Source organism: Sceloporus occidentalis, unplaced genomic scaffold (assembly GCF_023333645.1).
Source record: "Sceloporus occidentalis isolate IW3139 unplaced genomic scaffold, rSceOcc1.0.p SCAF_1, whole genome shotgun sequence".
Lineage (NCBI taxonomy): Eukaryota > Metazoa > Chordata > Lepidosauria > Squamata > Phrynosomatidae > Sceloporus > Sceloporus occidentalis.
The window spans coordinates 64,478,400-64,490,991 of NW_028316981.1; the positions used below are offsets into that span (position 1 = coordinate 64,478,400).

The 12,592-nt window shown below is 42.2% G+C and overlaps 1 protein-coding gene across 1 annotated transcript in view; it reads right to left on the reverse strand.

The window, feature by feature from the left end:
* The window catches only part of CFAP92 (cilia and flagella associated protein 92 (putative)), a 60,150-nt gene that overhangs the window by 23,677 nt on the left and 23,881 nt on the right, over nt 1-12,592 (reverse strand). Inside the window, exons 7-9 of the mRNA XM_089523165.1 lie at nt 11,887-12,059; nt 7,986-8,165; nt 3,272-3,456 (exon numbers count right to left, since the gene is read on the reverse strand). Of these exons, the coding sequence (XP_089379291.1) occupies nt 3,272-3,456; nt 7,986-8,165; nt 11,887-12,059 (538 nt within the window). The remainder of the gene's footprint in view (nt 1-3,271; nt 3,457-7,985; nt 8,166-11,886; nt 12,060-12,592) is intronic.

Genomic DNA, 12,592 nt, shown 5'->3' on the forward strand with positions numbered 1-12,592 from the left:
CAATTACAACTCTGGCTTGTTGGGAAAGGTCAGAAGCTTGCAGCTAGGCATGGCATTGAAGGGCTACTGATCCTGCATGGCACTGAAGGGCTACTGATCCCAACAGTACCTTCACCGCACAGTCAGCTAAGTGGCAAGCAGAACTGATTTGTTGGGCTCCAAGAGAGCTGGCCTCTGTTTGAAGAGCCTGGGCCAAACATTTCTCCTCATCAGGGAGCATATCAAACAGGGGAAGGACTCTTTCCCATAGGTGCTGTTGCTAAGGTCCCATACAGACCAAATAATTGGCTACCTGGAGCTCCAAAGGGGCCACAGAGTACAACTTTTTGCCAGTCCATCTTATTTTTGGCTTTCCTTGTCCATTGGACTCGAGGAGGTTTGAGGGGTTAGCTTCAGTTGGGAGGCTTCCACGTCTGGTGAATTTGGCTTTGAATATTCAAAAAGCCAAGCGGAATTGGACGGTGTAATGCGACAGATGTTGGTGGCTTGGTGACTGGTGCAGGTTAAAAACACTTCACAATTTGCGACATGGAAGGAAGGATGCAGGAATAGGGACCTTGAATTGAATCCGTTCATAGAAGGGGTCCAAGGGATCAAATTCATGATGGACTATGTCTATTTGAAGGGCATTAGTCATACAAATCATCTGCTCCAAAAAGGAGTGGATGTCATTGGTAGCCAAAGCCAACTTGTGAGCCACCAGGATGTTGAACGGAGATCTTTCATATAGCTGGTCTGGTGAAGATGACACAGACTTGACAGAGACTGGTAGTTGTTGTGAAAGACACCTTTGAGGAAGTTGTGATAAGGGTCTATCAGCCAGGGATTTGTGACAAGGTGGAACTGGAGGAGTGTCACTATGGAGTAGTCTGGAAGGCAACCCAGTCTGGTGAGGATAGACAAACAACACGCAAAGGAGACCTTTGGGGCTGAGAGAATGGGGCCGACTGCAGAATCACCATCACCAATCTCAATGGAGAGATGTGTGCATCCCATGGGTACTCAAGCACATAGTGTTGGAGATGAAAGTCCAGTTCCACAGGGATGTAGTAGCTGCCTGTGCCTCTTTCAAGGACTAGTGGTCTGGCTGGCTGGTAATGATGAGTACCTGGAGAGGTCTTCATTCTGACAACATGCTGGCCTCGATTCTGGTCTAGATGAAAGTCCAGTTGGGACCATTAATTGGGTTTGTAGTCTTCTTGGTACCTATGTTTGTGTATGGACCATTGAGGTTGAACAGGCTGGCAGGGATCTTAGTTCTACATTCCTCACATCTTTTAAAAGAAGTAGATTGGGAAGCCATACTTGAAGTTGGAAAACACAAGAACCAAATCGAAGCCAAAAAAAGTCGTCAAAGCAGACCCCATCAAAACGTGTAACCACTACACCAGAGGCCAAATCGCAAGACAGAGTATAGTCAAGAAGCCAAAGTATGTCCAGTTCCATGAAAACCCTATGCCAAAGTCCAAATCAAGAAGAAGAAGAGTAATCCAAATGTCAAACACGTTTTGAGAAAACCACTGGAATCAGAAGTGAAAGCACTTGCAAACAGTTCCTTCAATGCTGCTAGTGCAGCAGACAAAAATGAATGGAGGTAAATGAGCAGGAAGACTCAAGTTCATGTGTGTGTGTGTGTGTGTGTGTGTGTGTGTGTGTGTGTGTGTTTGTGTGTGTGGTGGGCAGAGTTATTGCCAAAAGTCTTCCCTGGCAATTATAGAAAGTTCTGAGTATATGCTTTGGCACAGGAAAACCCATTTGTGTGATTCACAGAAACCATAAAGAAGAAATGTAAGATACTACAAGTGGGAAGTAAAAATGAAATGCACAGTTATAGGATGGGTGACACCAAGCTTGACGCCAGTACATGAGAAAGGGATCTAGCAGTCTTAAGTGGACCACAGGCTGAACATGAGTCAGCAATGTGATGCAGCAGCTAAGAAAGTCAATGCAATTGTAGGCTGCATCAATATACCTAGAATATTGTCTAGCATAATGTCTAGATGAGGGAAGTAATAATACCACTCTTTTCTACTTTGGTCATACTTCACCTGGAATATTGTGTCCAGTTCTGGACACCACAATTCAAAAAGGATGTAGACAAGCTGGAGCATGTCCAGAGGAAGGCAATCAAAATGGTGAAAGATCTGGAAACCGTGCTTTATGAAGAGCGGCTTAGGTAGCTGGATATGTTTAGCCTGGAGAAGAGAAGGTTAAGGGATGACATAATACCCATTTTGAAATATCTGAAAGGATGTCATACTGAGGATGGAAAAAATATTATTTTCGGTTGTTCCAGAGACTAGGACTTGGAGCAACACATTCAAGGCTACAGGAAAAGAGATTCCACCTAAACATTAGAAAGAACTTCTTGATGGTAAAGGCTGTTTGGCAGTGGAATATGATGCCTTGGAGAGTGGTGGAGTCTCCTTCTTTAGAGATTTTTAAACAGAGGCTGGATGGTCATCTGTCGAGAATGATTTGCTTGTATATTCCTTCAGGGCCGGGGATTGGAATGGATGTCCCTTGTGGTTTCTTCCAGCTCTATGTTTCTATGATTCTAATTTGGCATCCAAGGCCTATGCCCTTACAGCTGGCTGGACCTTAGCACATGGAAAATGAATAGGCTTAGACCCTTGGATCAGGCCCCAAGCAATACAATGAAGTTACTGAAATGCTGGGAGAGAATGTCACATGGAAAACAAGACAGGCATTTCCATGTGGAAGAAGAGATCTAAAATTCTTCAGTTGGCTAGTTATATCCTAGCAAACTAGTGCCCCTTCCCTCCTTTTTGTATTTTTTAAAACACTAAAACCTTCTCTCAGTATAAGTACAGCTACAGTATGATTGGAAGACAGAGTGACGTAGTGGAGACCAGGGTTCAAATCCCTGTTTCATCCATGAAAATCCACTGGATGATGTTGATCGAATCACATTCTCTCAGCCTCAGAGTAGGGCAAGAGTAAGCCGCCTCTGAACAAATTCTGCCAATGAAACATCTTAGAGACATTATAAATCTGAAATTACTTGAAGGTACACAACAACAGAAGTCTATATTAGAGACTATTTCAGCAAGATAACTAGTTTTTCACCAGTACATTATGTAAACAGAGAGATCTAATATGTCCATAAGTCCATTTCACAGCATACAACTATTCTACATAGCAAAACTCAGCAAATTAGAAATGCACAAAGCATTTTTTGCTATTTTCTCCAAGAATGTAACTTGTTATTTAGATATGTAGAACCAAGAGGAAGAATATTGTGAATTACCTGCAGCACTTCAATTGGAACAGGAGTGGTTGGTAAACATCTTGCAGACTTAATCCTGATAACTAGTGGGTTTAATTCTTGTTTCTGTTTCTCTGTCATGAGAGCCTTTTCCACTGATAAGCTTAAGTATGCATCCAAAATTTTAAGGGACTTCTCTTTCAGTTGACTTGCCACATAGCGTTCTCCTGAAGAAGGAGGAAGGGAACTGAATATTAATATAATATAATGTAGAAACAGCTGTGCTTAAAAAGAATGATGTTCTGTGTCACTGCTCAGTCATTTGTCTTTCAACTGGACCACACCAACATCCTCAGCCACTTTAGCAACTTATGCAAATGACAAGAATCTCAAAAATGAGGAAACTGAGGACAAAACAGCCAACTGTAAACCCAAAAACAGTTGCAAAGAAGGAACCATTCCAGAAAGCATTAAAGAAGGGGGTTGGACTCGATGGCCCTGGCGTTATCCTACAGAATCTTGGGATTTGTAGTTTGGTTGGGAATTTGAATTAGGTAACGCAATCATTAGAATACAGCAGTAGATCCCTCTATCAGAGAATTATAAGTGCCTCCTGAAACCTCCAGTCTCAAGAGTACATAGGTTGGAGTGCTGGCAGTTAAAGTAATCTCAAAGTGCTTTAACTGAGTAGTGCAGATACACCCATCAAGAGCCAGCGTGCCATTTCCTTACTTCCTAACTAGTGGATCTCAGGAAATTATGTACATTTGTTCCCTAACATGTCTAGTAAATGGCAAAGTCTGGGATCCCTGCCTTATAGATTTATACTGCATAGCCTCTTCCTCCCACCCAGCTCCCTTTTCTGTAAGGAAGCACTTGCTAAGGGCAACAAGCCACACTTGTCCTCACTTCATATTACAGTTGATGTTTTATCATCTGCCACTCAATCTAGTCCTACATTTTAACATCCTCATAAGTATTTTCTCTAGGTGCTTTATCTTCTGATACCTTAGATTTCTTAGTCATCATAAATTTTAATCCAGTCTTCCCCCACATTTGCTATGATTCCATTAACAATTTCCCCATTATGCAAGCTTCCATGTAATTTCCCAGTGTCTCCTTCTCATTTAGATCAAGGCTGGGCAACTGGAGTATGAGCTCCCCAGCCAGTTAAGGCTCTCTTTGAGCTAATTACAAATTCCCCTAAATAAAATATTGGTTTTGGGGCATCCTCCATAGCATAACAATGACATGTTACTCAAGGACACAAACCATTCTTTGTCGCATCCCTGAAACTCTGTATTGCACATTCTGGGGGTGTGGGTACCCCAGGTTGGGAACCCCTGGCATAGAGGGATCCTCCAGCCTATTTAAAAGGTGCATTGCCCCACACCCTTAGGAAATGTTTGGTTTCACCCTTTTGGGAATGGGAGGTAGTCTGGGGAGTGTGTAAGGTTGGAGGGCCATAATTGTTTCCTTGTCAAGGACATGTGGCCCTGGAGCTACACTTTGCCTAACCCCACTTCAGATCTTTAAAATTCTCTCTTCCTTTCTCATAAAATACTACTCCCCTATGTGCTGAATCCATCAAATGAATGGAAAGGGGGACTAGAATTTAAAAGGCAGTTCAGTTTGTCAAGGGCCGGCTTTTGAAGTTGGCATCTGACTTGGACATTCCATAGGTCACCAGCAGGGGGAGCCGAAAGATCAGCAGGAGAAATGTTTGTTATGGAAATGGGTTGCCAGAAGAAGTGGCAATTGGAAGGAACTGTTGTGTTAAAGAATTATTTCCACATGTGGCCACACAAAAAAGGAGAATATTTTTAGAATTCATCTTAGAGGATTTTTTACAGGCATGCTTTAACACAATTGGGGGAGAAAGCTTGTAACTTTAAATATCAGTAGCATTTGCTGAATAAAATTACACAGTACAGGAGAAAATGAAAGACGCTCTGAGTGCACCAGACAGCCATTCAATTAATTTATCAATGCCCTTAAAGCTTCAGCTTCAATTGAGAGCGAAACATCAGGAAAGATGCAGCAGAGAGGTAATTTTGTATGCAAGCTGTCAGCTAAACCAGCAAAGCAGCGTGAGGTCTCAGGGGGCTGCTGCTTCTGCTGCTACTGTGTACCCTTGCATTTCTAATGGAACTGAACTTATCGGGAGGTTTTCTTTTCTTTTTTTACCTTTCAAGTGTCTGTGCTATGTTCAGCAAAGATGTCAAAAAGAATGTGCTCAAGGCCTGAAAACTTGTATGAGCTGAGGCTCTTCAACAGCGTAGCATGCAGGGAAAAGATCCTTATGAAGCTTTTAACAGGAGTCAAAACTCTCAAAACATGTTCTACAGACAGAAGAATGTCCTTTTTACCTCACCAGGTACTTTAAAGTATTTTCCTTTTCAGCGACAATCTCTTGGCATGCAATCTTATAAAATGTTACTGCTGTCATTAAGTCTGCTATACATATTAGGACAATTCACACGCACAGCAATGGCCAAGCATCTTCTTATGGTTGTAGTGATTTTATTTATCATGTATTTATTTATATCCTGCCTTTCTTCCAAAAAGGGATCCAAGGCCGCTCACAATGTAAATAGATTACAAATAGTTATTGTGTGTATTTCATTAGAATATATGAATCCTCCTTTTCAAAGATTCATTTAGGAAGGAAGCTTAATGGGCACCGTTTAATCTGCAGTGAAACTTCAGGCTTTTAATAATTATAAGCAAATAATAATAATAATAATAATAATCAGATATTGAAACATGCCTCTGTCACTTCATTTTTTCCAGCCATCTAATGCAACCTATTTTATGTGCCAGATATACCTTACGTAATAAGGTCACATTTACAAACATTAAGAAATGTTGGAATGACTAACTTCAAAAATCAGACTGCTTTTCTCTATCTGCTTTAGGATGACACACTGAACCATTCAAGCACACTTTTTCATCCTCTGTCCTAGACCCATTACAGGTGGGCGTAATAGTACGGACTGGGTCCGTATTAGGGTTAGAAAGGGGCGTCCCTTCCGGACGCCCCTAACCCTAGTACGGATTGAGTCTGTACAAAATGGTGACGCCCGTTCCACATGGGGGCCGTCATTGCTACATCACCACCACACCGCCTCCAAATGAGGCGGCGTGGTTGTGACGTACTGGCGCCGCGCCAGGGTGCATAGAGCGCCCTTTCCATGGTGCGAGAAGGAGCTCCGAAATGGAGCTCCTTCCAGGATTTGCGTTGCTGGCGCAGCCTTTAGACGGCTGTGCCAGCGACGCAAGGGAGAAAGGGGCCAAGCAGCCCCTTTCTCCTCCTCCCTGCCGCCTTCAGGTGTCCTTGAGGCTTGAAGCCCCAAGGACACCCCTTTCCAGGCCGCGAGGAAGCGGCCTTTTGCCACTTCCCCACGGCCTGGAAAGCGGCGGATTGGGGCCTTGGAGGCTGCCGTTCTGACAGCTGAGGCTCTGATTCGGCGGGGAAAGGAGTGCCTACAGGCTGCCCTAAAGGGGCGGTCTGTAACGCACCCTAGATAGGTTGTTCATATATACATTGTTCACTACAGAGCTTCTTATCTTTCACACTGAGCCACCATTTAATTTTTCCAATAAATATGAAATAGGTTTCCTAATCACAGGCCCATCTTTCTATTACTTTGCCATCATCAAGTGCTTTAACATTCACCTTTTTGTTTTGCACACTGATTTCACTATATGAACCAGCCAGTTCTCAACACCACAATGCCTGTGGCTGATTTGAGCCCAGACAGAATTGTGTTCACTAGAAAACGGAGAAATGGTCCTCTGAAATTTAGATCCATAGTTCTCCTTCTCACTATCCTAGTACCAATGCATCACTGCCAGCTACCTACAAAAGCTGTCATCTTTCTCGTTTAGACCTTCAGTATCCATGATGTAACCTCTGCACATAATCTATACACTGCTGGCACTGACTGAATCTTAAAGAGTACTGAGAGTAGCACTCCTAGCTTCACATAAAGAATATGTCACACACAAACAGGCTTGGTCACAACTTAAGAAAAATATTACCCAGTCTTTGCCTCATGAAATCATCTACCTTCTCCTCAGGTCCTATTCACTAGGGGCAAAGATATGTTGTTGTTTTTATTTCTCTAGACTGCAATAAGTGTGCTTCCATGCAATGAGTCAGGCAAGATGCACACAAGGTTAGAATCATCCACCCAAGGCTTCCTTGGTTTGTTTCTTACTCCCAGGCTGATAAAGAATTATGTAACAACACAACCAGTAGTGAACCTTTTATGAATTGGAAGACAATCAGCCCTTTCTCCCCCCCCCCCCCCCATAGGAAATTGATGACTAAACATTAGCAAGTGTAGACTGGTGGCCTGGTAAGTTGTTGGTAATGTTTTTACTCAGGATAGCAACTTTTTTAGATTTATTTTCTTTTACAATCAGCAGCAGATTCAGTATCATTAGTTCCTCAGCAAGCTGTTCATCAGCTGTATCCCAGTCACTACAAAATACCACCCAACACTTGATGTATATTCTGAAGTAGGATCAGAGATCTTCTGCTTCTGCCAGATTGAATGTGTTGTATCCACAACGTGAAAGCCTCCTGAGAAATCCCATCAACACCTTTTCATCCTAGAACTAAAATCCTCACAGCAAAAAGGAATGCACCTCCCTATAGTCACTTTAATGCAAAGCTGCTTCAACATGTTAAATAAACAAGTTATGTTTTGACCCCTCCCCTTACCTAGTACTGAAAGGGGGAAAGTACCTGAGAGTAGGGGCATGAGGCTGAGCTGCAAAAATGCTATTCCAAATTTCCTTGCCAGTGCTGCTTGAGCAGCAGCTTCTTTAGTAGACGATTTGTGGTGGCTTGTTCCACTTTTCTTTTCTGGAGCAGACATAGTATTTTTCTGTGCTGTTTTCTTCCTTTCTGATAACTGGAGGAGAACTGGAAGAGAAGATGGCAGATAAACTAGATTAAGGCCTATTCAGACTACACTTTACCCCAGATCAGGAATCGATTCTTCCACATGAAGTTCATATTCATTCCGAATCTGTCACAATCCATTTCGAGGCATGCACAAGTTCCACGGCAAATACCCCTTAGCCCAGGACATTCAGAATCGGGTTAAAAGCCGTTCCTTTTGGAAAAACCTGGGTTCTGCTGAATATGAACTTGCCCCCGATCATGATTGGGTCAAGTTCAGGGGAGGGATTTAGGTCAGAGGGCGGGCGGAGGGCAGAGCATTCCCTCCCCTCATCAGAGAAGGAGGAGGAGGAGAAGGAAAGAGCCTGGATGCAAAAAGGGGAATCTGACAGGAGGCAGGGTGACAGGAGGCTAAAAGGGGAAATCAGGGTGACTGACGGGGGCTGCAAAGGGCTGTCAGAGGGAGGGCGGGGGGGACTGGAGAAAGTGACGGAGGAGGAAGAGGAGGATGAAGGAGCCGTGGGAAGAAGGGAGCCATGGAGGGCATTCTATAATGGAGCAGGAGGAGGATGATGAAGGAGCCAGGGCACTCGGAGGGAGGAGAGGGTTGGAAGGAAGGAGGAGGAGGAGGAGGAGGAGGATTGCCAATTGAGCTGCAGGGCCAAGCCGGAGGAGGGATGTAGGGAAATCAGGCTGCAGAAGGAGCCTCTCTCTCTTTTTATTTTTTATTTTTGACAATCTATGCGCATGATTTTTTGGGTGACATAGAATGTGTGTGTGCTTGTGCTACTTTCATTTCCTCTTGCTCCTGGAACTTAAGAGCCATTATTATTATTATTATTATTATTATTATTATTATTATTAGTGTTATATGTGGATACTACAACCAGAATGCCTGCATTACATTTCCCTTTCATTTCCTCTTGCTCCTGGAACTTAAGAGCCATTATTATTATTATTATTATTATTATTATTATTAGTGTTATATGCGGATGCTACAGTCAGAATGCTTGCGCTATATTTCCCCTTTTATTTCCAATTGATTCCATGGGTCTACTTGAGTTGGAACTGACAGGTCACTCTCTCTCAGCCTCAGTGGAAGGCAATGGCAAACCTCCTCTGAAGAGAATGTAAGCAGGAGGGAAGGGGTCAGGTCAGGTCAGGTCACAGGCAGGGCACAAACAGAGCTTGCACCAGGCACTCCCCCCCCCACCTTTTTTATGTTATTTTAAATTATTTTTGACAAAAAATGCAATTATTATTTTTTTTGCTTCAGGTAGTAGATATATATTAGATATATAGATAGATAGAACGTGGCTAGCTGCTTGTTCACTTTCCATTTCATTTCCTCGCTTCCAGCAAAGGGGAAATGTTGCAAAGAGTACTTTGCAAAAAACTTTTTTTCCTTTGCGAATGAATGCTACAGTTTGAATATTACAATGTTTCTCTTTCCAAGTTGGCAAATTGGCAATTGATACATGCTTTTGCTACTGTCTCTAAGGAATTCCGGAGTAGTCTAAAGAATGCATGGCATGGCATCCTTTTCTGGCATTCCGAGGTGAGGAATTTAATAAATAATAATAATAATAATAATAATAATAATAATAATAATAATTGTGTATGAGGCATTCTGGGGTGGAAAGGAGGGGGGATACAGGATACAGAGATGGCATTAGCTTGCATTTTGGGGTTGAAAATGGGGCCAAGGGAAGATCATAACCTGCACTGACCCAAATATCCACAACACACTCACTCACACACACACACACACACACACACACACACAGAGGAGGTTTTTAATTTGACAGAATCTGCGCATTCTGGCGCCTTGCTCTTTTTAAAAAAAGGAGGGGGGAAGCACATTTCTGATGCCCCAATGAGTGCTGCAAACATCACCTATGACGATCGCGGAACTAAATTTAATTGACAGCCAGGCACCTTCATGTTAAACCCGATTTCTCTAAGAGAGCATTCAGATTAAAATGCCCCTGATTTGTAGTGGGCACTTACTTACAGAGAGATTCGGGAGGTCCCCCCTGAATCTGCCCAGTTCCTTCCAGGGCAAAAGTGAGAATATAACATCTGAAGACATTTGAGTTTAGGTAATCCTACTCAGTAAGAGACAGCCAGCATAGTGCAGAGGTTTGAGCATTTGACTATGACTCTGGTGACCAGGGTTCAAATACCCACTCAACCATGGAAACCCACTGGGTGAAGTGAAGTCAAAGGCTTTCACAAATGGCATACATAGTTTTTTGTGGGTTTTTCAGGCTATGTGGCTGTGTTCTGGAAGAGTTTATTAAGATTCAGAGGAATGCAAATTATTGTCCAAATATTCCTGCATGACAGGTGTCTGGACTGGATGGCCATTGTAGTATCTTCCAATTCTATTACTCTATGGTCCAAAACACACTGCAGAAATAATCCAGTTTGAGACTGCTTTAACTGACCTGGCTCAGTGCTAAGGAATCCTGGGAATTGCAGTTTGTTGTGGCCTCAGAGCTCTCTGACAGAGAAGGCTAAATGTCTCACAAAACTACAGTCCCTAGAATTCCAGGGCAGTTAAAGCAGTCTCAAACTGGATTATTTCTGCAGTGTGTTTTGTACCTGTCACCTGTTGATTTATGTTGAATCAGTGATCCCATGAATTTCATAGGATTTTCTTAGGTAAGGAATCCTCAGATATGATTTTGCCAGTTCCTTCCTCTGAAATATAGTCTACAGCACCTGGTATTTGTTGGTGATCTCCCATCTAAGTCCTAACTAGGACTGACCCTGCTTAGCTTCCAAAATCAGATTAGGATTTTGTGCCTTTAGGATATTTAGTCTTAAATTATTGTTACTATCTACTTCTTTTTTAAAAAAACTGTTTTGAAAAGAGACACAGGAAAAAAAAGTAAAGCAGCATTCAAAATATCATGAGACAGAAATCCAGTCATTCCACATCAGGCATGAATATCACAAGCAAGCAAAGTGTGCCCCAGAAAGTATTAAATGCTTATGAAAAATGTATGGAAGAAAGAGCTTCAAATGCCTTAGTTGTAAGGGAATTGGCAACTTGAGGATTAAGATGCAATGTGTGAAACTGTTCTCATAATTCATGGATCTTTGGAGGCATGGGAAAAGGGGACGTAAAGCAGAAAATACACAAGGCAGAGGTGGCAAAGAGTTAAGCTCCTCAAGGAGAGCCTGTTCCCCCTTTTCAAGAAGAGATGCCTGCTCCCAATCTGTAGGCAGGAGGGCAGGTTAGAAAATGATCCTTATAATTCTCCCCACTTTTACTTCCATTAAAGGGAGGGCCACATCGGTAGCAGCACTGAATTTTCTAAAGGGCCAGCAAGATTTGAGGAGAGGATCCTCAGGGCCAGACTATGTTGCTAGATAACAGAAATTGCTGAGAGACAACACAGAATATACAACAGCGAATACAACACAGAGAATATATTACAGGGCAAGCACAAAAGTGTATCTAATTATAATATAGAGGGAAAAACTGATGATATCTTTGTAATTCAAAGCTGTCTTATCAAGCTATTTCTCTATTCATGTAATGGTGTAGACATAATCCTAAAACTAATTGCTAGTCCCAAACAGAACATAGCTATTAAACTAATGAGATTCACACATAGGTTGATTTAACATTTAACAACTGATACAGTCCATCTACTCAAATTATTACTCTGACCTGGATTTAGTAAACTTTCACTCACAGGATTATACTACCCATCGTTTCTGTACTCACGTCCAGACGAGTCTTTCTTCCCTGCATGGCTTGCTAACTTTCCCAAAGTAGACCTTGTAGCACCAGCAAGTTTAGCAGAAGATTTTGAATTGCGCTTTTGCTTTAAAAATTTGGCCTCCTGGATAGTTCTGTCTTTAAGTGAAGAAGCAATGCTCCCAGAAAAACTGATAAAGCTTGAAGAAAAACAAACGAAAGTGAGGGGGAAGGTTCATGACATTTGAGGAAAAAATGTTACACACTGTAAATACATGGCAACAGTAAAAAAAATGAAGTTACATTTTAACATAGAAAATCATAAACAGAAGGATTTATATGCAGTGAGTAAACCATATTAATTCTTCATGCAACTGGGCCTAGATTTTCAAAAGCAAGACAGATGTTAATTATTGTGCATGATGGACACACATGTCTAAAACATGAGGAGAGGTTGAAGGAGCTGGGTATGTTCAGCCTGGCAAAGAGAAGACTGAGGGGTGACATTATCAGACTAGATAGATAGATAGATAGATAGATAGATAGATAGATAGATAGATAGCTGTCACAAAGACTCATTCTCTGTACTCAAGGGTCAGACCAGGTCTAATGGTGGTCTAATGGTTTGAAGTTAAAGGAGGGCACATTTTGATTGAACATCAAAAAGAACATCTTAACAGTGAGAGCAGTCTGACAATGGAACCAATTGCCAAGAGAGGAAGTGGACTCTGGA